At 49.5% G+C, this 25,229-nt stretch overlaps 1 protein-coding gene across 1 annotated transcript in view; it reads left to right on the top strand.

The window, feature by feature from the left end:
* IQCA1 (IQ motif containing with AAA domain 1) overlaps positions 1-25,229 on the top strand; it is a 187,557-nt gene that overhangs the window by 93,389 nt on the left and 68,939 nt on the right. The window contains exons 9-11 of the mRNA XM_027537993.1: positions 10,992-11,070; positions 20,184-20,290; positions 20,457-20,558. Of these exons, the coding sequence (XP_027393794.1) occupies positions 10,992-11,070; positions 20,184-20,290; positions 20,457-20,558 (288 nt within the window). The remainder of the gene's footprint in view (positions 1-10,991; positions 11,071-20,183; positions 20,291-20,456; positions 20,559-25,229) is intronic.

Raw genomic sequence — 25,229 nt, 5'->3', positions numbered from 1 at the left:
AGAAAGCCCAGCAGTGAAGACCCAACTAAGCCAATAAATAAATAAAATTCCTGGGCTTGATCGTGGCCGACACAGCAGGCGGGGGCTCACCCCCTCCTTGCGATGAATGCGAATCTCACAGCTGCCCCCACTGCCCTGTCCCTCTCTAACCCTGGTGCTCTGTTGTTAGCTCTCTCCTCTCCTTGGTCTCCCCCCTCCACCGCAGTGGATGCTGCATGCATGCGGCCCCTGTGACTCCCCCTCAGGACCAAGGGGCTCCATCCCCAGCTACAGGATGGGGTGCTGCCCCCTCACACTCGGCCCCTCCCCAGCAACTGTTCAGGGTCTAAGGCAGGTGCTCGAAGTGAGGTTACCCACCCCACACTGGCCAGCTGCCTTCAAGGCTAGTCACCTTAGGGGGATCCCTGGTGGTCTTGTGTTTCCACTTCGAGGGGGCACAGGTCTGATCCCTGGTTAGGGAACCAAGATCCCACAGGCTGTGAGGTGCTGCCAAAAATTAATTAATTAAATGAAGAAATAGAATCATCTTTAAAAAAAAAAAAAAAAAAGGGTAAGTTAGGGTACAGAGACCCAGCCCCTCACTGCCCAGGACAACTCTGAAGGGTTCTCCCAGCTCCTGGGTGCCCTGTGGGATCAACTACTGATTTCTCACCATTGCAGCCCAGTTCAGCTCCCCCTCTGCCCAGTTCAGCTCCCCCTCTGGCTGGGGCTGCTGCTCTCCCTCCCTCCCTCTTGGGGGACATTGCCAATAAACCACCTGCTGGTCTTCAGTCTTCTTTCCAGGGAGCCCCACCCACAGGACCAGCTATTACCTTATCTCATAGACTTAGACTTACAAAGCTTTAAACCTTGATACCGGTGTGATAATTTGGAAAGGGTCTGTTTTCCCTTTATAGAAATTAGCTGAAATATTCAGATGTTTTTATCTGAGATCTTTGCCAAGTTTTCTGACTATATATGTGGAGCTGGCGATTGATAGATGCCCAAGTGTTAGAACAATACTCAGAAGAATAAGCGAACAGCTCTGCCCCTATGGTTAGGGGTGAGTTCACACCGATGTGAGTTCAACAAAGCTAGTTGCCTCTGTCTCCTGCCTTTTACCCTCTAACCAGGATAAACAATAATAGATGTCTTTTTCTACAGATCAAAATGCTGATTTCCGCATAAAGATTTGAATAGCTTTAGGAATGATTTCAGGATAGGATTTTTTTTAAGTCAGTGGAAAAGATAATCTGATCTGTAAGAAACATACCAACATCATTTAAATGTGCCAAGGCTTCTTAGAGATTAATATTTCCTATTTTAATAATCACATTATCACTTTGTAGACCTGCACTTTTCATATAAATTCATGTCCAAGTAATTCTGAAGGATTATCCCCATCATATGCAACTACATCATAAATGCTGATGTACTCAAACTTTGCTTTTTTTGTAGAAAGCCATTCATCATTAAGTGACTCTTTAATAGCTAGTTAATAAAATGCTGTCACTCAACAAAGACCAGATTGTGTAGCTGATAATTTCAGATTTTTATGGAACAAGCTTCACTAACAGCGAATTTTAATTTGCAAGTGTCAAACTCACCCATGCATATTTAGAAGAAGAGATGCTTAGAATAAAATTGAAATTCTTCCAATTGTCCCTGTTCCCTATTAGGCACTGTTTCAAAATTATCTTGCCAAGTGGGGAAGGATTTTAAAAATTAATTGTATGAAGTGAGCTCTCTCTTTTTTTTTTTTTTTTTAGAATGAGTTAGAATTTGGGGGGTACAGGCAGATCAATAGGGTAGTAACTGGTCCTTTGGGTGGAGTTCCCTGGAGACACTGAGAGGGAGGCTGTGAGGGTGGTTTATTCAGAACATCCCCCGAAAGGGAGGGAGGGAGAGAAGCAGCTCTGGTTAGAAAGGGAACTAAGCTAGGCGGAGGGGGAGCCGGACTGCGAGAGGGGAGCTGGGCTGAGTGGGGGGGGATGGACTGACAGAGGGGGGCTGGACTGACAGAGGGGAGCCAGACTAGAAAGGCGGGGAGCTGGACTGATAGAGGGGAGAATGGACTAGAGAGAGGGGGAGCTGGACTAGAGAGGGGGGGAGCTGGACTAGAGGGGGGAGCTGGACTAGAGAGGGGGAGCTGGACTAGAGGGGGGGAGCTGGACTGAGAGAGGGGATGATGGACTAGAGAGAGGGGGAGCTGGACTACAGAGGGGGAGCTGGACTAGAGAGGGGGGGCCGGACTAGAGAAGGGGGGAGCCGGACTAGAGAAGGGGAGCTGGACTAGAGAGGGGGAGCCGGACTAGAGAAGGGGGGAGCCGGACTAGAGAAGGGGGGAGCTGGACTAGAGAGGGGGAGCCGGACTAGAGAGGGGGGGGAGCTGGACTAGAGAGGGGGAGCTGGACTGAGAGAGGGGATGATGGACTAGAGAGAAGGGGAGCTGGACTAGAGAGAGGTAGGGATGGACTGACAGAGGAGAGCCAGACTAGAGAGAGGGGAGGATGGACTAGAGAGAGGGGGAGCTGGACTAGAGAGGGGGGAGCTGGACTAGAGAGGGGGAGCTGGACTAGAGAGGGGGGGAGCTGGACTAGAGGGGGGGGAGCTGGACTAGAGGGGGGAGCTGGACTGAGAGGGGGGGAGCTGGACTGAGAGGGGGGGAGCCGGACTAGAGGAGGGGGGGCCGGACTAGAGGGGGGGGGCCGGACTAGAGGGGGGGGGCGGACTAGAGAGGGGGAGCTGGACTAGAGGGGGGGGGCCGGACTAGAGTGGGGAGCTGGACTGAGAGGGGGGGAGCTGGACTAGAGGAGGGGGGCCGGACTAGATGGGGGGAGCTGGACTAGAGAGGGGGAGCTGGACTAGAGAGGGGAGCTGGACTAGAGAGTGGGGGAGCTGGACTAGAGGGGGGAGCTGGACTAGAGAGGGGGGAGCTGGACTAGAGGGGGGAGCTGGACTAGAGAAGCGGGGAGCTGGACTAGAGAAGCGGGGAGCTGGACTAGAGGGGGGGGCCGGACTAGAGGGGGGGGGGCCGGACTAGAGAGGGGGGGCCGGACTAGAGAGGGGGAGCTGGACTAGAGAGGGGGGGGCCGGACTAGAGGGGGGGGAGCTGGACCAGAGAAGGGGGGAGCTGGACCAGAGAAGCGGGGAGCTGAACTAGAGAAGGGGGGGGCCGGACTAGAGAGGGGGAGCTGGACTAGAGAGGGGGAGCCGGACTAGAGGGGGGGAGCCGGACTAGAGGTGGGGAGACGGACTAGAGGGGGGGAGCCGGACTAGAGAGGGGGGGAGCCGGACTAGAGAGGGGAAGCCGGACTGGGGGGGGGCCGTACTAGAGAGGGGGGGGCCGGACTAGAGAGGGGGAGCTGGACTAGAGAGGGGGGGAGCTGGACTGAGAAGGGGGGAGCTGGACTGACAGAGGGGAGCTGGACTGGGGATGCATGTGCAAAGGAGCATAACTATCCCAAGGGTAGCTGTTGGGAGGGGCCTGGAGAGTGCACAGATCTGGAGGCTGGCCAGGGATGGTTTTCTAGGCAACAATATCCAAGCCACAGAACCAGAGGACAACTTCAGAGCACAGGTGATGGGAGGCCGGGGAGGGTGTGTGACATCTGGAGCCCACAGAGGCTGCGGCAGGCAATGAATGAGACCTCGGGGCCAGGCAGAGCCTTCTGCGGAGAGAAGATGGATAGATGGTCATATCCAGGGTAGTAGTGACTTGAGTAGATCTGAGTTCAGCAAGTTGTGGCCTAAGATCCATGCTTTGTGGCCGTGTCATGGGATGGACTGGGAGTGGAGAAGGGATTGACTGAGGCAGCAAAGTCAGTTAGACCCAGGGTGGGAGCAGGGTTACTACAAGGCCTGGTCCTACCCAAGGCCAGGTGTGGGCTGGAGGCGGGGATGGTCTGAGTCTGAAGTGTGCATCCAGCCTCACAGGACACGATGCATTTAAAATCAAACGTCATTCACGAAGTTGAAAGAGAAACAAGTGCGTTTGTTGACCTTGTGGATTTTTTTTTTTTTTTTCCCTGAGAACATGATGGACAGGGTAGGCGCTGCTGGTGGTGGAAAGAGCTGGGCTTTTACAGCAGCCCACCCGCCTGGCTCAGAGACCCCCCTTCCACCCCTTCATGACAGCATCTCCTTCCTGGGGCCACCTCTACCTGCAGGACCGTGACCCTCCCACAGGGCCTCTCCTCTTGACCCCAGAGCAGCGGGGGAGAGCTCCCGTAGGCACTCCATCAACCAGGAATCTGAGGATGAGTGAATGTCCCTGTGGGGTCTTTGAGATGGTTGAACGTGGAGACGACTGGAAGAAGTTTTGGGGTGTGAACTTGTAGGTTTCAGTGTCCCTGCTTGGATTTCCAATTTATTTTGGGCTTCGTAGCATGAGAAAAGAGTAAGGGGCACTGTGGTGGGTCTCTGTAACTGTAGACAAGAGCACCTTAAATTAAAATAACTCAGACTTCCAATCTTATATTCATTTGATCAGCTCACCAAGAAACTTTGCAAGCATATTCACGTTTAAATTAATGGAAGTTCTCTATTCCTTTCCTGGATCCACCTGGGGGTCCTCAACATGAAGATGCCGAAGGACAGAAGGAATTAGATGGATCCAGGCATTTTCTTCTTTAGGGACTGGTAGGCTTCCAAAAATAAGTCTTTCATCCATAGGCAAGAAAGTGGAAATCTACCTAAACGTCATTCCTGATACAAAAACTAACTCAAGATGTATCATGGACTTTAACATGAAACAATAAAACCTGTAAATAAAAACCTTGGGGAAAAGATCTTCAGGATCTGGGGCTAAAGAGTTCTGAGACCTAACACCAAAAGTGTGACTCATAAAAGAGATAAATTTGATCTCATCAAAATATTAATAGCAGTTTTATGTTCTGTAAAGACCCTGTAAAGAGGCTGAAAGATAAGCCATAGACTAAGAGAAAATTATTTTCATATTATTTATCTGGCAAAGAATTTGTATCTATAATACATAAAGAATTCTCAAAATTCAACAGTAAGAAAACAAACCGGTCTTTATTTGGGATCTTTGGTTTTAAACTGGCTTCCCTGGTGGCTCAGATGGTATATATTAAAAAAAAAAATCTTCCTGCAATGCAGAAGACCCGGGTTCGATCCCTGGGTGGGGAAGATCACCTAGAGCAGGAAATGGCAACCCACTCCCGTATTCTTGCCCAGATCACATGGACAGAGGAGCCTGGTTGGCTCCGGTCCACGGAGTGCAACGAGTCGGACACAGCTGAGCAACTAACACACAGGTTAGTTGCCTGAACAGAGGTATTCAGGCTTGCAGATAAGGAGATCCCCTTAAAGGGGGACCTTGATAGAGGAGAATGCTGGTGCCTCAAGGGCATTTTCTGCAGACCAATAGCAATCTTTGCAAATATGCTTTCAATATCAGCATAATTTCGTTTGCGTCTCTCTGGACCTCATGTTGGCTTTGGAAGAGAAAACATGGGAAAAAAGCACTCTGCAGTTCATCCTTACAGCTCTTGTTTTCTCTTTGTTATTTTTTCAGTGTTCCGTATGTTCAACCATGTGGGACTATTTTCCTTTATATATATATATACATATATATATATATATATATTTTCCCCCCCACCCCTTGGCCGTGCTGCACAGCATGTGGGATCTTAGTTCCCCCACCAGGGATGGAACCCACACCCCTTGCATTGGAAGCATGGAGTCTTAACCACAACCACCAGGGAAGTTCCTGGAACTGTCTTCAATGGTTTTGTCCTGTTCCTAACACACAATCGCACAAATACTGCCGAGTCTTGTCTCTGTTTCCTGCAGCCATAAACAGACTTGGCTTGGTGTTAATTCTTCTGGGAAAAAGCTCGGGCCTGTCTCTATGCAATTCAATTAGCTTGAAAAGCTGTTGTCTGTCTGCAGTGCCCCCAGGCCACTTCTGGGCTGATTTTTCCCTTTTGCATCTAAAAGTGGATTACAATTTCTCTCTGAGTTCAGTGAGAAGTCATCAGCCTCTTCCCCATCAGAGTGACCTCTCTCCTATCCCCAGGACACAGATCCTGAGGGACCCATCAGATAATCTGAAAGCCACAAGTGATCAGGCTGACGTATGGGCTTACATGTTAACAGATAAATGCCTAGATGCCTACCCCCATCTAAAAAGCCTAACACATGGCCCCACTTGAATTTAACCCCTTTCCACTGATCTGAGATTAAAAGACTCTTGCTCCTTGGAAGAAAAGCTGTGACAAACCTAGACAACGTATTAAAAGCAGAGACATCACTTTGCCAACAAAGGTGTGTATAGTCAAAGCTATGGTTTTTCCTGTAGTCATGTACAGATGTGTGTTTGTGTCAGTCACTCATTCGTGTCCAACTCTTGTGACCCCACAGACTGTAGCCCGCCAGGCTCCTGTGTCCATGGAATTCTCTAGGCAAGAATACTGCAGTGGGTTGCCATTCGCCACTACAGGGGATCTCCCCTGCCCAGGGATATAACCCAGGTCTCCTGTACTGTAGGTAGATTCTTTACCATCTGAGTCACCAGGGAAGCCCAAGGGATGTGAGAGTTGGACCATAAAGAAGGCTGAGCACCAAAGAATCAATGCTTTCTAATTCGTGGTGCTGGAGTAGATTCTTGAAAGTCCCTTGACAGCAAGGAGATAAGTCAATCCTAAAGGAAATCAGCCCTGAATATTCATTGGAAGGACTGATGCTGAAGCTGCAATACTTCAGCCACCTGATGCAAAGAGCCAACTCATTGGAAAAGACCCTGATGCTGGAAAAGATTGAGAGCAAGAGAAGAAGGGAACAACAGAGGAACTATTGAATGGCATCACCAACTCAATGGACATGAACTTGAGCAAACTGCAGGAGATAGTGAAGGACAAGGAAGCCTGGTGTGCTGTAGCTCATGGGGTGGCAAAGAGTCAAACACAACTGAGTGACTGAACAACAACTAATCTGAGAATCCCAGAACAGGAGAACTCAGAGGCAGGCCCCAGGGGTGGAGCCTCAAGGGTCCTTGTCATCCCAGCCCCTAGAAATTTCCCCACACAGTAGGTGCTCGGGAAATGTTTACAGGTGAACAAGGTCATAAAGTTGGTAAACAAGCCAAAAAAAATCAAAACAAAACACAAAATACAGTTCAGTGGCACCAAATAAAGGAATAGAGATTAAAAGTAAATGCTTTGTTTCACCTACTCAGCTGGCAAGACTTTTATATCACTATGATTATGCTGTAACAGACAGACATTGCCTATATGTACAGAAAAGGAAAAAGAAAAACAAAGGGTTCATTGGATAAAAGTGATGGTGAGAAAGCTGATTATTTTCTTTGATTTTTAAAAATGTTATTGCATTGTTGCCATCGTGTTCTTGGCACAATAAATAACCATTTTTGCAAAACATACAACATGGTTTTGCCATCAGCTTGCAGGAGAAGCCAAGGTAAGCCAGGCCCCTACTCTCCGGACGTCCCTCTCGGGCGTTTGCATAGAGCAGATCCTCCGTGATGTTTATAAGATTTCTGAATGAGTGGAAAGACTGGGCATATCTTAGATCCTGCTTCTCTTGTGACTCACTGGGTCTGTGGGTGGCAACACCAGCCCACTTAGGTCCGCTGATAAGACAGAGCCGGGCACGTGGGGGACGCATGACAGAGACTCCTGGAAGGCGTGGGCTGGAGCTGGGAGTTGCAGGACCCAGGTCCATGGAGACCACCGCTTCTCCGCAGAAGGCTGTGTGATGGCTGGGGCCCATGTTCCCACCTTGCTGTCAGCTGGCCAGTCCACCTGCGTGTGGACTCTGCCCCATTGCAGAGGGAGTCGGCGTGGCTGGCCAGAACCAGCCTGGTGCTGGTTCTTTATAGGGTGCGAGCATCAGCAAGATGGGATCCCCCTCCACGGGGGCCCCGCAGCCTGAGAGAGCAGGAAAGTCAAGTGCACAAATAGCCGGTCATCTACATGGTGAAACAGGCGCCGGGAAGGACAAGCAAATCCTGCTGAGCCACAGAGGGTCTTGTCCACCTGGGAGAATCCAGGACGGCTTCACAGGGGAGGGGACATTGGCCTGGGGCCTAAGGGGATTTCCCACAGAAGAAGATGGGAAAGTGAATCCTGGTCGGAGAGAAGGGGGGCAACCCTCACCCCCTCCAGCCTTATCCCGCCCTCCAGCCAGAGTCATGACCCGTTGAGCAGATGCAGAAACATCGGACTTCTGCTGGGACCCCCAGGGCCACCCTGCTCCCAGACCAAGGTCATGCTCTCTGAAGGTCATGGCTCGTGGGCCTTGCAAGGTCCGTCCCTGCTCTGTCTCCCAGCCTCTTATCTGTCTGCTGGCCCCTGTTCCAGTACACGCTGCCCTACTGATTTCCAGTTACCAAAAGGTAGCCCAGCCTCCCAGCTCAGACCACCGTGGACTGACTGGTCCCTCTGTGAAAAGTGCTTCTGCTGCTGTGCTCCCATCCCTGGAGTAGCACTCCTTCCCCTCCTCCCCCCCTCCTCCTCCCCCCTCCTCCCCCTATCCTCCTCCTCCTCCCCCCTCCTCCCCTATCCTCCTCCCCCTATCCTCCTCCTCCTCCCCCCCTCCTCCCCCTATCCTCCTCCTCTTCCCCCTACCGCCCCTCCTCATCCCCCTCCCTGTCCTCGTCTCCCTTCCCTTCTCCTCTGTCCCATCCTCCCCAAATACAGACCGATCTGAGTCTCCCAAACCAAAAGGGCAACAACACAGCAACACACGGGTCAGTAACACATTGACTCTAAAAATACTAAAGATTCACGAATGCTTATTGATACCTGGAGAGAGAGGACGGAACATCTCTGAGAAGACTCAGTTCAGTTCAGTCACTAAGTCGTGTCTGACTCTTTGCCACCCCGTGAACCGCAGCACACCAGGCCTCCCTGTTCATCACCAACTCCCGGACCCATGTCCACTGAGTCGGTAATGCCATCCAATCATCTTATCCTCTGTTGTCCCCTTCTCCTCCTGCCCTCAATCTTTCCCAGCATCAGGGTCTTTCCCAAGGAGTCAGCTCTTCGCATCAGGTGGCCAAAGTATTGGAGTTTCAGCTTCAGCATCGGTCCTTCCAATGAACACCCAGGATTGATCTCCTTTAGGATGGACTGGTTGGATCTCCTTGCAGTCCAAGGGACTCTCAAGGGTCTTCTCCAACACCACAGTTCAAAAGCATCAATTCTTCGGTGCTCAGCTTTCTTTATAGTCCAACATTCATATCTATACATGACTACTGGAAAAACCATAGCCTTGACTAGATGGACCTTTGTTGACAAAGTAATGTCTCTGATTTTTAACATGCTATCTAGGTTGGTCATAACTTTCCTTCCAAGGAGTAAGCGTCTTTTAATTTCATGGCTGCAGTCACCATCTGCAGTGATTTTGGAGCCCAGAAAAATAAAGTCTGCCATTGTTTCCACTGTTTCCCCATCTATTTCCCATGAAGTGATGGGACCAGATGCCATGATCTTAGTTTTCTGAATGTTGAGCTTTAAGCCAGCTTTTTCACTCCCTTCTTTCACTTTCATCAAGAGGTTCTTTAGTCAGTTATTTTAGGTGCCCCTCTGTCCGTGAATCATTTCTTTCCTCCAAGGACATGCCTTCATCCAACACTGTCATTTCTTGTTTCTCCGGCTGATTCTTCTCAGAAGATCAGGTGTCCTGGGTGGGCATGGTGGGTCTCCTGCCCCAGTGAGAGCTTTGACCTCCTGTGGGTCCTGAAGGGTGTGTCAGTTGCTCCATAGGCTTGAAGCCCCCAGCATTTCTGGGTCCAGGTTCTCTCCCAGGCTCTGCAAGGCTGGTGGCACATTTCATGAGCTGTGATTCAAGCAGGTCTTCTGCGACCCCATCCCAAGAAGTGAGGGTCCTCCCAGAAGCCTGACTCCCTCCTGGGTGTTCTCATCACTCCTGTGAGCTCTCCTTCCCTGTATCCTTCCGTCAGCCATGTGAAGTCGGGGCAGGAGAGTGGGGAGGGATCTGGTATGAGGGCAGGCACTGCCCAACCACCAGGGCGTGTGGCCTCGGGGTCTCAGAAAGAAGGACACGTCCTCTGCCCTGACCCACCAGAGATGTTTGTCCCTTTCTTGCCACTCCTCCCCTAAGCCACACAGAGAGCTTCAGGTGCTTTGGAAGAGTCCCCATGGACATCACCTAGACAAGCATCCTTCCTTTGTCCTTTCTCGGGGGAGAAGAACCAGGTCATCAGGCACTTGACTCTTCATACAGTGTAAACATGATTGCCCAGAAACATCAGATGGGGCTTTGCAAGATCTGGCTATTCACAGTTGACAGCAGCCCTGGCGGTGTAGGGCAGAGGGTATTTATGCTGGGGATCAGGGCAGGGCCTGCACCTGCAGAGCTCGGGGTCCCTGCAGCTCTGATCTGGCTGCTCTGGGTGGCTGAGCTCTCTCTGCAGCAGAGGCCCAGGGCAGGGAAGCCAACAGTACCAGCCTCTAGGAGGGAGGCCGAGTCTCCAGCTCAGGCTGGGGCTCAGGACTGGCTTCCTGGCCCGGGGAGGGGACAGGCCAGCAAAGAAAGGAGCAGTCCTGGGCTCCTACAAAGCCCGAGCTGACAGGTAGCGGAGCAGAACGCAGGTGGGGAACAGCCCCGAAGCTGGGTCGTGGGAACACGGCAAAGGGAGGTGGCAGGACTCAGATGGGCAACAGCTCTCAGAGCAGGGAAGGAGCCAGACCTCAGAGGACAGGACCTAGCTCAGGGCCAGGGGGACTCCAGAGAGGTGCCTGGGTCAGGAAGGCCCTGTGAGCCCGCCGGTGGAGCTAAGTCTCAAACCATCCCTGCCCTGGTCAGTGGATACAGCACCCCCCGCTCAGACTGTCAGCAGGGAAACCTCCCAGGTGGGCGGACGAGGGGCTAGACTTCAGCCCACAAACCAGGAGCAAACATGCTTCTCCACAGTCAGTGTAACCACGCATGTGTGCCCCGCTCAGTGTCTGATCGCAGCAGGTAAACTGCTTGTCGTTAACGGGTGTGTTATTCTGCTCTAGCAGGAAGAAGAAGAGATGTGGAAAATGTCACCGAGTGTTTTCCTTCATACAATGGAGGAAGGAAATAGCGTCTACAAAGGTCAGTTTACCGGGACGGGTGTGCTGACTGGGGTGCCCTTGTTGGGCAGACGTTGGTGCCCAGTCATGAGAGACTTTTGCTGTTTGCTCGCTCAGTCGTGTCTGACTCTTTGCCTCCGTGGACTGCAGCACGTCTAACTGCCCTGTCCGTCACTGTCTCCCGGAGTTTGCTCAAACTCGAGAGTCTGCAAACATGCCGTCACTACCAAGTCTGCCTGCCCGTCTCTTTTAAAAGTGCTTTGAGTGGCTTCAAAGCATATAGGTGGTAAAAGAGCAAGATGAGAATATGTCTCAACGTCTGTTCTGTTTTAAACCCTTGAGACGTCAGCTGAACATTCTCTTGCTTGGAATGAAAGGGAAGAAGGATTTTCCCTGGATTGTTTAAATTAGGAAAATCAGTGCCGTATGTACAGTAAAATGTTGTAATCCTATTAGTCTAAGACACGTGCTGCATGCTGACACCTAATTCTTTTGTCCCATTTCAGAATGTAATCTGGCTCTTTCGGCAAGTGTATGAACTGGCCTTTGAGATGTTCTCATTATAATTTACTGGAGTGGTTGTCCAATTCCTTTGGTTCCACTCCACCCTCATGATAAATCCCAAAACAGAATGACCTGCCAGGGTGACCCTGGTCATTAGTGCTATTTGGAAACTCCTGAGAAATGCCATAAGGGTGTGAAGTAGAATATTTCCACGCTTGAGTCACGCATGTGGCTCCTTCTTTATTTGGCCTTAGCCAGACCGCAGTGGGACTGTTATTTACTTAATATGTATTTTTCACTGATGGATGGTTTCTGCCCCCAGTTAGTTGAGCCTCACCCTTAGCAACTCTATCAGAGTCGTGGCAGGTTTGATGGGCTGTCTGGTTCCGTAAAATAAGAAAGTCCATGTCCCTCCTGCAGTTCTCTCACTCAGCACTAGTGGCCAGGGTCCCACTCGGCTGGAGATGCTGAGCTGAGGCAGAAACACCGGGAAAGTATGACCTCGGAAGGACTCGGCAGCTGCTTTAATGGGGGAGAGAGGAGGTCGGAGGGTAAATTAACATTGATCAGGCGCCCACGACATGGAAGGCATGTTTTCACGCCCATCTCAGTTCTCTTTACAACAACCAGGAAGACATAAACACCACTCAGCCCAGTCAGCAGGTACAGTCGGAGACCTGCCATCATTCATGTTGAGAATCTCAACTTTCCTTCTCTTTTCCTTTATGGTCGATTGCAGAATGTTGAATGCATTCCCTGTGCTGTATACTGAAGGACTTTGTTGTTTATCCATCCTGTATATAATAGTTTGATCTGCTAATCCCAAACTCCCAGCCCGACCCTCCCCCACCCGACCACCCCCGTGGCAACCATACATCTGTTCCTTACGTCTGTGCGTCTGTTTCTCTTTCGAAGATGAGCTCATTTGTGTCATACTTTAGATTCCACACGTAAGTGGTATCATATGGTGTTTGTCCTTCTCTTTCTTACTTCACCTAATATGATAATATCTAGGTTCATCCATGCAGCTGAAAATGGCATTATTTCATTCTTCTTGTGGCTAAGAAGTATTCTGTTGTATATATGGGACATTTCTTTATCTTTATCCATCCATCTGTCAGTGGACATTTAGGCTGTTGCCATGTCTTGTCTACTGTAAATAATGCTGCTGTGAACATTGGGATGCATGTATCTTTTCACACTATAGTTTAATCCAGGTATATACCCAGGAGTAGGATTGCAGGCTCACATGGCAACTCTACTGCTTCTGTCAGACGTCCACTCACTCACATATTCACTCAGCAAACATTGGTTGGCTCCGGTGTGCAGGTGCAGTGCTGGCCCGGAGGCGCAAGGGCGGCGCATGCCACCAGCAGGCTCACCACACACCCAGGGGCTGAGGTCGTGGGCGGGTGGGGACCGAGGCACCAGTTGGGTGGCTTGTTAGTCTGGCCACAGCCACTTCCAAGGGACCTGGCTAGGAATCGCGGTAGTCCACCCTGCAGAGTCACAGGCCCGGCTGGGGTGCCCCTGGAACTCAGGGCTAGGCCCCGCACGCAGCTGCCCTCTGTCACAGGGCATTATGTACTGGTCTGCACACACCCTCTCTTGTCTCGTATTCTGCGTATGTATCACCAGACTTCAAGATACTTTCCCAGCCTTTGAACTGTCAGCTCATTTTCTTCTAAAGAACCCCCACTTCTGGTGCTCTGCTGGCTGTCCTTGGGGCTTCCTGCCTGTCAGTCCTTCATTCTCCTGTTACTCACTCACTGTGTTGGAGCCCAGCCTCCAGGGGGTCCTGAGAGTGGCTGCCAGTGTGGAGGGATGTCTCGGGTGCTGGGTGCATCTCAGAAGTGTCTTACACTTGAGAAATGGAGTATTCCTGCCACATCAGTGAACACGGGTGTCATAGCCATCGGCGATTCCAGCCCTCCAGGTGTGAATTTCTGAGCCCTAAGGGCATTCAGGAAGGAGAACAGTACCTGCTTGGTCTGGCAGCCATGAGGCTGCAGCCACTCCCTATGGTGAGCACCACGGAACTCTGGATGTGAAACACGCGGGATACTGGCCCCAGAGAGCTGAGAGGCATATGGAGGAAAGAGCTCAGCGAGCCCAGGCTCTTGCATCTTCCTGTACACAGAACAGTGCTAAGTTCCTTAACTCGAGATATCTGGCTTTCTTTAATTCACAAAAATGCTTTTAACGTTCAGACTACCTGCCCTTTGTTGAAAGACTTCTATGTAACCTGACTCTACCCCACCCCACTCCTCAGAGCAGTTCTCTCAGGGCTACTGGAGATGCTGTCTCCTGGGCTTGAAGTCCTAAAAAGTCCCACTGAGTAAAAACATAACTCTCAACTTTGAGGTTGTGACTGTTTTTTAAGTCAGCACACGCTCAAGACTTGGAAAGCCTGGCTCCCTTCACCTCTGATTGTAACTGCTTGGATGAAGAAAGAAAAGTGGGAGAGAGCAAAATCCTCCTCTACCTTCACAGGGAGTCGGGAGCTTGTATCTAAACTTGATGAGTCAAGAAGCAGATTGGGATCCACATATCTACACAACTGATACTGTGTATAAAGTAGACAACTCATGAGAATGCGCCATATGTATGAAATAGGTGACTCATGGGAATGCGCCATATGTATGAAATAGGTAACTCATGAGAATGCGCCATATGTATGAAATAGGTGACTCATGAGAACACGCCGTATGTATGAAATAGGTGACTGGTGATAATGTGCCGTATGCATGAAATAGGTGACTGGTGATAATGTGCCGTATGCATGAAATAGATAACTGATGAGAGTGTACTGTATGTACGAAATATATAACTAATGAAAACATACTGTATATCGCAGGGAACTCTGCTCAGTGCTCTGTGGTGATGTGAATGAGAAGGAAATCCGAAAACGAGGGGATGTATGAATAGGCACGGCTGATTGACTTTGTTGTACAGTAGCAACTAACACAGCATTGTAAAACAACTATACTCCAGTAAAACCTTTAAAATAAATTATTGGAAGAAAAGGCTGGGACTTAAGAAGAAAAAGCAATGTAAGCGTATTATCTAGATGTTATCTTTCTAGATAACAGCCGAAAGAGCCCACGTGAAGCTGGACCTTCACATCCTCCTCCTGTGCGCCCCGTGCTCTTCCTCCCACAAGCTGCTCACACTCACACATCCAGGCTGTCGTGCCTTCTGTTCCCTTTGCCTGGAATGCTTGTCCCTTCAGGCCTCCCCTGAGACCCAGGTGGGATGACAGTCTCCCGCCTCACCTGTGCCCGCCCCAGAGCCGCAATATTTGCCGACTTCCAGGGGTGTGTTCCCATCTCCCCACAGCAGGGCAACAGGTCTGTGAGAACCAGGCAGCTTTGTCAGTCACTCAGTCATGTGTGACTCTTTGCGACCCCATAGACTGCAGCCCACCAGGCTCCTCTGCCCATGGGATTTACCAGGCAAGAATACTGGAGTGGGTAGCCATTTCTGTCTCCAGGGGGTCTTCCTGACCCAGAGATCGAACCCAGGTCTCCTGCACTGCAGGCAGATTCTTTCCTGTCTGAGCCACCAGGGACAGGGCATGAATTTCATAAATTATGAATAAATCAGGTTTATGGATAAATCTGAATCTAGCCAATGCATTTTAAATGAACAAATGAATGTATGAATAAATGCCCTTGGATGGTGTAACTGGAAGGCAGAGTTGTTTTTTTTTTTTTAATTATGATCTTTTTAATACTCTCTGGCTTTAAGGTACCGCATTACTTTGATAAAAATTAATTTGGGGGACATCTAACATTCCTATGGGAAGCCCACAGACCCACACAGCAAAGCTCTTGAAACAACCCACACCTTGTGTGTAATTACCCTGTAATTCCATCAAGGCTAAGAAAACTGCCAGCTGCTCGGGAGCAGGAGACATGAAACATGATTTTCCTCGTTGGCTGTTGGGGTGTTTGATGAGTTATCTGACATGTCTTCGGTAACTTACAGAAATTCAGTGTCTTCATCTGAGATTCCTTTTCATAAAAATCAAAGGCTTTCCTTCTCAAAGGAAGCATTAGCATTTTAATCACTGATACTAAGCCCCCTCCTCGGTCCACTTCTGAGCAGATGAAAACTGCCCCGGCCCTGGCTTCTCCCACTCTCAGATTAAAAACTCGTTCTCTGCTACAGGAAAGAGGGGTCAGTTGTTTCCCTTTGAGAGCATGGATAGCTTCCTGCATTTATAAATGTCCATGAAATTCTTGAAGGGATCGAGACGTGCCCTGTGCAAAAGTGTCATGAGAAAAACAACGTTTCAGTGGAAAACTAGTTCCATTTACGTCACCTCTAGTAAAACCCACGAAGGCTGCTCGGAAGTGCTTTATCTGTAAATCGGAGGCACAGCCCGAGTGCGGATGTCACGGGGTGCCACTGCTTCACATAAAGAATCGTATCTTGCTTTCCTTTCTGTTGAATATTGTGTGTTCCTTTCACTATTAAATGCATTACTTCCTGTCTTATCTATCCCCTGAAAAAGCAAAGCAGCTTCCTTTGAATAACAAAGAGGTTTTGCTCTAAAAGACCTTAATGAAGCAGGTGGGTTTTGCTTGCAAAGATTTAATTATCAACCAAGATTCAGTCGTCATCTGTTAGAAGAGAGTTGTTATTGTTATTGCTGAGTGTTGTTGCTTTTTAGGCGATATGTCTGACTCCTTGCGACCCCATGCTCCTCAGCTCATAGGATTTCCCAGGCAAGAAGACTAGCGTGGGTTGCCATGTCCTTCTCCAGGGGATCTTCCAGACCCAGGGATCAAACCCACGTCTCCTACTTGGCAGGCTGAGATGGTTGAATGGCATACTGACTCAATGGACATGAGTCTGAGCAAGCTCTGGGAGTTGGTAATGGACAAGGAAGCCTGGCATCCACGGGATTGCAAAGAGTCAGACATGACTGAGCAACTGAACTGAACTGAACTTGGCAGGTGGACTCTGCCACTGAGCCAGCACAAAAATCCCGGTATTGTTGACGAATAGAACATTTAGCGCAGTTATATTTTCAAGGGGGAAAACTTACCATTTTAAACCCATAACAAAGAATTTTAAACCCATATTATTCCTACATTTCAGAGTTCCCTTCAGTGTAAGCTTATGTAGATTTCAGAAAATGCACAGAGATGGAGCAGTTCCCTTCAGGCCCATGAATTAACCGCCCTTCATGTACTCACACCTCACAAGCTCTGCAAAATCCCCCTTCCACGGGGTTCAGGCCAAAGAAGAAACTCTCAGATATTTATGACTTAAGACATTTTTTCACATCAAAGGAGTGGGATAGACCATGTAGTCAATGCGTTCTTGCCCTGACACTCATGAGCAGGATAGCTGTCTCTTGCTGACACTCTCCATGGGAATGACTATTCAAAATGATGACTCTTCAGAGCCAGCTTTCCAGACATTTCTTGTGTGCCCATCCCTGCCGCACCTGGTCCCCATCTGTCTTGTTTGGGTCTTCTGCCCCTTGGGACCCCGCAGTCCCAGGCTGGCTACCTCCCCCATCGGGGTGGTGATTCTGCTTGAAGTGAAATTCGCTCAGTCGTGTCCGACTCTTTGCCACCCCATGGACGAGACAGTCCATGGCATTCTCCAGGCCAGAATACTGGAGTGAGTAGCCTTTCCTTTCTCCGGGGGATCTTCCCAACCCAGGGATCGAACCCAGGTCACCCTCACTGCAGGCGGATTTTTTACCAGCTGAGCCACCAGGGAAGCCCAAGAATACTGGAGTGGGTAGCCTATCACTTTTCCAGAGGATCTTCCTGACCCAGGAATTGAACTGGGGTCTTCTGCATTGCAGGCAGGTTCTTTACCAACTGAGCTATGAGGGAAGCCCTGATTGAACTTTAAAAAAAAAAAAAAAATTTATTTGGCTGACTCTTAGTTGCGACACACAGGATCTTTGATATTCCTTGCAGCGTGTGGTTCTTTCCGTCGTGGCAGTCAGACTCTTAACTGCAGCATATGAGACCTAGTTGCCTGGCCAGGGATGGAACCTGGGCCCCCTGCATTGAGAGCGCAGAGTCTTAGCCACTGGACCCAGGGAGGTTCCCTCCCCTTGACCTTTGACCCTCACCTCTGCCGGGCGTCCAGGAGGCACACCCCCAAGCTCCTCCAGCCCCATCTCATCCCATTGTCTGAGCCTCAGCAGTGACTGGGCCACCTCCCACCTGGCCACCCTGCCAGGGAAGAACCCATGGGTGCATCAATTTTATGAAAATTTCAGCACTTTTGTGATGTGTTATGTTTTTCTTATACATTCACAGTCGTCATCCTAGAAAGGATCTGGGCACGTTCAACATCATCTTTTTCAAAAACCTGCCGCTGAAACTTTGCATCACTGGTAGATTTCTCTTTCCCATCTTCCTATGATGGGCCAAGGATTGGTGGAGCCCTGTGCAGGCCACACTGCCCTCGGTCTAGCTGGGGGGAAACTGCTAAGCCTGAGAGCCCTTGCCAGGCCTGAAATCCAGACAGGCCAACCCCTGTGCCCAGCCAGCTGTCCAGGAAGTGAGCCGGCCCACCAGACCTGTGTGAAGTCAGCAGTTTGTGATGACCCTATTTGGCTTTCAGAAACCTCCCTGCTAGCCTCTGGGAGCAGCATCAGGGTGTCCCCCCAGGACTTGTGCAACCGACCCACACTTCTGGAAAATCGGGGCTCCCCGTCTCCCTCCATTTGTGTCCTGTGTGGTCCTGACTCGGATCCCTGTAAGAGGACACCCCCCGTGGTCCTGTGTCCTCTCTTCCACTTGCTAAAAACAAGTGTTTTTAAGTGTTCTTAGCACAGCCACTGTCCCGCCTGGCCCCTCGCCTCTTGGGGATGGAGATTGTTAATAAGCAAAGGACGACGTAGGGCCAGGAGCTGGTAAGTGGTTAGGATGCGGGGTCCCCCTGACGGGTTCCCCCCGGCCGGAGCTTTCAGGCCGTTCCCTGCCTGGCTTTCCATTCTTGTGTGTCTGCCTCTCGTAGCCTTGTTGCTCTGTCGCCCTGGATCTGCAGTTCCCACCGTGTCTCATCCCTTCTCCTTTCCTGTCTCACTGCTTCTGCTCACCCCTGGCCTCTGTGATTTACCCAGAGATTCCACCCTCCTTTCTCGTCTGTGTGCCCACTTAGCTCTGCCGTTTGCCTACAGGGTTGACCGCTTGGCTCCCTGTGCACCCAGACATGCATTTCTGTCTGTGGCTGTGACTGTTCTCTGGGTGTTGAGTGTAAGTGCCAGCCCCTCCCTACTTGGTCAGGTGTGTCAGGGGACACACTCCTGTCCGATCTTCCACCCCATCACTCACCACCTGCCGTCCAGACCCCGCACAGGCCCCCTTTCTTCCCAGTCGTAGCCATTGTCAGACGGAGGTGGGCGTCCCCGCAGCCCTCGACTGCCCTCCCGAGTTGAGCAGCATCAGTGCCCCCAGGGACCAGCGCCCAGCAAAGTGGCCCAGCTACATGGTGGTTGCAGGTTTGATTCCAGCAGATTTTCATCACAGTCTGAACACAAATTCAAGGAAGAGATCCCTTCCCCAACTGGCGAGTCTTTTTCCCCTGGGAGATCCTCCAGTCCCACGGCCAGGGTCCAGGTGTCTGCACCTCTGTGAACATTTGGAATTCCCCTTCTGAGAAAACAGCTTTATTTCCATTTATTCCAGTGATACAAAATTACCCTTATTTCCTCTAACCATCCTCCTAACTGCCAGGGTAAGGCCAAAGGGACATGTAAAATATATATGATTTCAAAAACATCCCAAAAGTAATACAAAAACACAGCTGTTGAATTCGGGATGAGTAATGGGTATTTGTGTGTTCAGTGTTGGCTTTTAATAGGGCCCAAGGTAAGTCACGGGTAAGCTGAACTAGCAACAAAATCTCTCCCATTTCATTGAATCATGTGAATAATAGAACTAATGGAAAACGTATTACAGAAACAGTCACCTATAATTGCATAACCCCATGATTATTGTTGTTGCTGTTCAATCGCTAAGTCATGTCTGCTCTTTGTGACCCCATGGACTGCAGCATACCAGGCTCCCTTGTCCTTCACTGTCTCCTGGAGTTTACTTAGATTCGTGTCCATTGAGTCAGTGATGCCATCCAACCATCTCATCCTCGGTCGTCCCCTTCTCCTCCTGCCTTCAATCTTTCTCAGGGTCTTTTTCAATGAGTCAGCTCTTCACATCAGGTGGCCAAAGGATTGGAGCTTCAGCTTCAGCATTTCCAATGAATATTCAAGACTGATTTCCTTTAGGATTGACTGCTTTGATCTCCTTGAAGTCCAAGGGACTCTCAAAAGCCTTCTCCGGCACCACAGTTCGAAAGCATCAGTTCTGGGGCGCTCAGCCTTCTCTGTGGTCCAGCTCTCACATCCATACATGACTATGATGGTACAGAATGGTACCATTTGTTTCATACTTTCATTAGAGCTTTTCACATTAGCAGTTTTCTTCTTTGTTTTTCAGATGTTGTACAGGCACAGTTCTTCCATTTGGAAAGTGGAAAAGAAGGACATAGGGTAGAAAAATGAATTTGTGTTATATTTCACGAAACTGCCTTTGTTAGTCTTCATGTAGAAAAAAAAATCATTTTCTTTTTCTTTCTCCTTCTGGGGTGCAGACCTGTGGAAGAATAAAGACGAATCGTGGAATTTCCCCCAGGACTATGACCCTGAACTGATTAAGGAAGACAAGCGGAAGGAGCTGGAGTCAGAGATCAGAGTGCAGGTAAAGCGGCTTTAATGCCGGAGTCCTAGTCAAGTCTTCCACTGCAGCGCTTCTTTATAACGTCCTGTTCGTGACCTACCCAGAATTTAAGCTGTTTCTAACTTTGCAAAGAAAACACAAAGCAGGCAAGTTCACCTAAAACATAGTATCTTTTATATTGACCTAGGTTGATGAGCTGATGAGACAGGAACTAAAAAACTTGAAACTAGCTGTAAACAGAGAGAAGGAACTATCAGCGAGAACAGGAAAGAAGAAAGGAGGTAAAAAGGTGAGTGATGCTTACGCTCGGGAGGCAGAGGGCAGAACTGAGCTGTGACCAGGAGCCCGGCCCCAGAGGCCAGGGTTGGTCCAGGCATCCTGGCTGCCCTGGGCTGCTTTCCAGGAAACGTGCCTGCCTGTGGTGAACTTCCCTTGGTCCACTGTGCATTGATCCACCAAACACATAGCCCTCAGGGTTGTGGGATCATAAATGGGATAAATCCAGTCTGGGAGTGACCTCCCCACCCTCCTCACTGCGGATCCGTGGTACCCAAGCCCACAGGTGGGATGAGAACTCTCAGAGGAGCTAGGACATGTGCCTCAAATGCCCACCGCCCTGTAGAAGATCTGTGGGGGAGGAGGCCAGTGGCAAAGAGCGGCTTCTTAGAGAGTCAGGGAATCTGATGAATTGAATTTTAAGTTGCCACTCATCCATGTACCAGTGGTTTAGAGGCCAGTCAGATCCCGATATTCAGTGTTATGTACTGGGGTCCTGTGAGATAATAGAAAATGTTCCTACTGGTCTCTGCCCCCACTTGCTGGCATGGAACTCCTGGAACCCTTGTAAATTCCTAAGTGATAAGTGCACCGGAAGCCTCTCTTGTTACAATGAAGCAATTCTGGGTGGGTTTCTGGGTGGCTCCCAGGTTGGGGCTTGTTCCCACCAGAAAGACCAAGCGGTGATCAGAAGCCTGGAAATCACAGTTCCATCTACCCCATTCCAAAGAGAGGCGAGAGGAGCTGGACATGGAGTCAATACTTGATCATGCCCATGTGAGGGGGTTTCTGTAAAACCCCAATAATCACAGGCTTTGAAGAGTTTCCAAGTGAGTGAACACAAGCACATGCTGGAAGGGTTGTTGTTGAGTCGCTCGGTCGTGTCCGACTCTTTTGCGACCCCTTGGACTGCAGCACACCAGGCTTCCCTGTCCATCACCATCTCCCGCAGTTTGCTCAAACTCATGCCCATTGAGTCAGTGATACCATCCAAGCATCTCATCCTCAGTCACCCCCTTCTCCTCCCACCTTCAATCTTACCCAGCATCAGGGTCTTTTCAAATGAGTCGGCTCTTCACGTCAAGTGGCCAAAGTATTGGAGTTTCAGCTTCAGCATCAGTCCTTCCAGTGAAAATTCAGGATTGATTTCCTTTGAATTGACTGGTTTGATCTCCTTGCAGTCCAAGGGACTCTCAAGAGTCTTCTCCAACACGACAGTTCAAAAGCATCAATTCTTCAACGTTCAGCCCTCTTTAAGGTCCAACTCTCACATCCATACATGACAACTGGAAAAAAACAGAGCTCTGACTAGGAGGATCTTTGTCAGCAAAGTGATGTCTCTGCTTTTGAATACACTGCCTAGGTTGGTCATAACTTTCCTTCCAAGGAGCAAGCGTCTTAATCTCATGGCTTTAGTCACCATCTGCAGTGATTTTGGAACCCAAGAGTATAAAGTCTGTCACTGTTTCCATTGTTTCCCCATCCATTTGCCATGAAGTGATGGGACCGGATGCCATGATCTGTTTTTTGAACGTTGAGTTTTAAGCCAACTTTTTCACTCTTCTATTTCACCTCCATCAAGAGGCTCTTCAGTTCTTTTTCACTTTCTGCCATAATGGTGGTGTCATCTTTGTATCTGAGGTTATTGATATTTCTCCCAGCAATCTTAATTCCAGCTTGTGCTTCGTCCATCCAGGCATTTCACATGATGTACTCTACATAGAAGTTAAATAAGCAGGGTAACAATATACAGCCTTGACGTATTCCTTTCCCAATTTGGAATCAGTCCATTGTTCCATATCTGGTTTTAACTGTTGCTTCTTGACCTGCATACAGGTTTCTCAGGAGGTAGGTAAGGTGGCCTGGTATTCCCATCTGTTTAATAATTTTTCACAGTTTGTTGTGATCCACACAGTCAAAGGCTTTGGCTTCGTCAATGAAGCATAAGTAGATGTTTTTCTGGAATCCTCTTGCTTTTTCTAGAAGGGTACCGCACCCCAACTTCATAGAGACAGAAGCTCCTGTGCCCAGGACCCTCCCAGACCTTGCCCTACACACCTCTTCATCTGGTTGTTCTTCTGTGTCCTTTATCGTGTCCTTTGATGACTTGATAGGTGTGTTTCCATGAGTTCTGTGAGCCACTCTAACAAGTTCATCAAACCCGAGGAGGGGGTCGTGGGAACCGTAGATTTATAGCTGGTTGATCAGAAGCACGGGTGACAGTCTAGACTTGTGATTGTCATTTGGAGTGGGGTGGGGGCAGTTTTGTGGGATATCACCCTTCACCTGTGGGATGGGACTCTGTATCTCCAGGTCGACAGTGTCAGAATTGAGTTAGATTGTAGGAGCCCCAGCTGGTGTTGCAGAAGATTTCCTGGTGAAGGAAACCCCCATACAACTGGCATCAGAAGTGCAGTGAACGTGGTTCCCTTGGGTCCGGAGCCAGCTGTGCCTCTGGGGCCAGGATACTCCAGGCAGAGGAGCTGGCGGGGGTGTGGGCTTTCTCAAGTTCCCACGGTCCATCAGCCCTCCCTGGGACTCACACACTCCTTGAGTTTGTCACACTCTCAACTGCATTAGTGATTAGTTTGCCAGCCCAGGGGGACGTGTGGTGTCTTTACAGTGACTCTATCCTGAAGCCTTTTGTGTTGATTTTACACTTTACAGTTTTACGGCTTACCTCTGACTCTTCAGATTAACACCTGAATGTCCTTCATGCACCTCTTCTGAGCCTCCATCATTGTAGCCCAACGCATGCTTAGTCGCTCAGTCGTGTTCCACTCTTTATGACACTATGGACTGTAGCCCACCAGGCTCCTCTGTCCACGAGATTCTCCAGGCAGAAATACTGGAGTGGGTATCCATTTCCTTCTCCAGGGGATCTTCCTGACCCAGGGATTGAACCCAGGTCTCCTGCCTTGCAAGATTCTTTGCCATCTGAACCACCAGGGAAGCCCATAGCCTGATGAGGGTTCTCTATATGTAGTTCCCATAAATAGGTGAGGGCACCTATTTATGCCACCAGTTGACCCCGTTAATGAATTTCCTGTCTTCAAAAACTGGTGCTCTAATGACTGAATGGGGCAATCAAGCCAAGCAAAAGGGAAAATGAAGACAGGAGGTGGCTGCACCCCTCCAGCTGCGACTCGGCTTCCTCTCCTTAGCCAACAGCTGGTCATCCGTCTGGCGCTGCTGCCCCTCCCACTCCTTGAAGCCTGGCGTCTGCCCTCCACCATGGCCTAGCTCATGAAGTGTCCCAGGATGGGGTTGCTGTGAATTTCCCTCTTGGAATTAAACTGGTTGAACACACAATAGATGTGCTCAGGGTACCCCCAACAGATTGATGGTAATTGTGTAAATGTAGAGTTTTGAGTTCTCAAAACTCCAATCCATGCGACCTTGGGAGACATAAATATGATTTCGTTTCGTAAGCTGAGACTTAATTAGCTATATTAAATCCCCTCCTTAAGAAGACCATTAGAAGAAGGGGAAGGGACAACCTTGAACATCGGAAAGGAGAAAAAGGACTCAGAGGGATACAATTTGGCTGTTATTCCAGCTTTATCCAGAGAAAGTGACTTGATCAGAGATTATACAGCCACCTGAGCACCCCTCTTGAAATACAGATATGACCTTAGCACTCCATACTGAAACCCTTCAGTGACACCCTAGTTCCCACAAGGATAAAGCTGACAATCTTCTGCCAGGCTTACAAAGCCGTGCTTGACCTGGGAAGGGTTCCGTCTTCAGGCTCATCACCCACTGCTCCCTCCCTGGCTGCACTCCAGCACCCTGAGCTTCCTCTTTGTCCGTCAAACACACTGCGCTCCCTCCCACCACAGGCTGCTCTCTCTGGAACTGTGTTTGCTCCCACACCCTCATCCTGAGTGTGGTTAAACCCCTACTCATCCCTGGGGTCAGTCCAAGTGCTTTTTCCTCGAGGAAACCTTCTGGGACCTCTGAGTAATCCTGGTGGCCCTGCAGGCACTGGACACTGTGCTGTCGTGGCCTCCGGCTGATTTGTCAGTTTTCGTGTTATATTTACTGACAAGATCTTTCTGTTAGTATCTGCCTTCCCGTATCTACTGAAGTGCAGGACTGTGTGACTGTCTTTGCTGCTCACTATTGTAAACCTTTCTGGCACATAGCAAGTCCTCAGCACATATTTTTGAGTGAGTTAATTCATCAAATCCAGATCCTATGCAGATTGACCCCTCTCAGCTATATCAGTGCCTTAAGATGCCACAGTCATGGCATTGGTGAAAATTCAGCGCGTCCAGGCACCTTCTTTGCTATTCCATACTCAATAAGCAACCTCCCAGTGAGTTACTGTGGTTTCGTGTTTATTTTGTAACAGGAGAGAAAGCTATAGCCTATTTCAGCAATGATACCTCACAGTACAGTTTAATCTACTTAGCTTACAGTTTTGTCCACCTTCTCTTGTGATTTGGAGATACAAAAGCTGATATTGAGGGACAGATCGTCTTTACTAATTGTTTCTTTCAGTAGTATTTATTGAGCACTGTATGCCAAGTGCAGTTCAAGGCATTTGAGGTCCACAAGATAACGAGACAGACAAAGAGTCTGTCCTGGCAGAAACAAGTTCCAGATACACAGGACTGTCAATCAACCCTGGAAGGGGTGTGGCCCCCATTATGACATCACTGCCATAGCAATAGCATCC

Source organism: Bos indicus x Bos taurus, chromosome 3, assembly GCF_003369695.1.
Source record: "Bos indicus x Bos taurus breed Angus x Brahman F1 hybrid chromosome 3, Bos_hybrid_MaternalHap_v2.0, whole genome shotgun sequence".
Lineage (NCBI taxonomy): Eukaryota > Metazoa > Chordata > Mammalia > Artiodactyla > Bovidae > Bos > Bos indicus x Bos taurus.
This window is presented reverse-complemented; position numbering and strand designations above follow the sequence as displayed.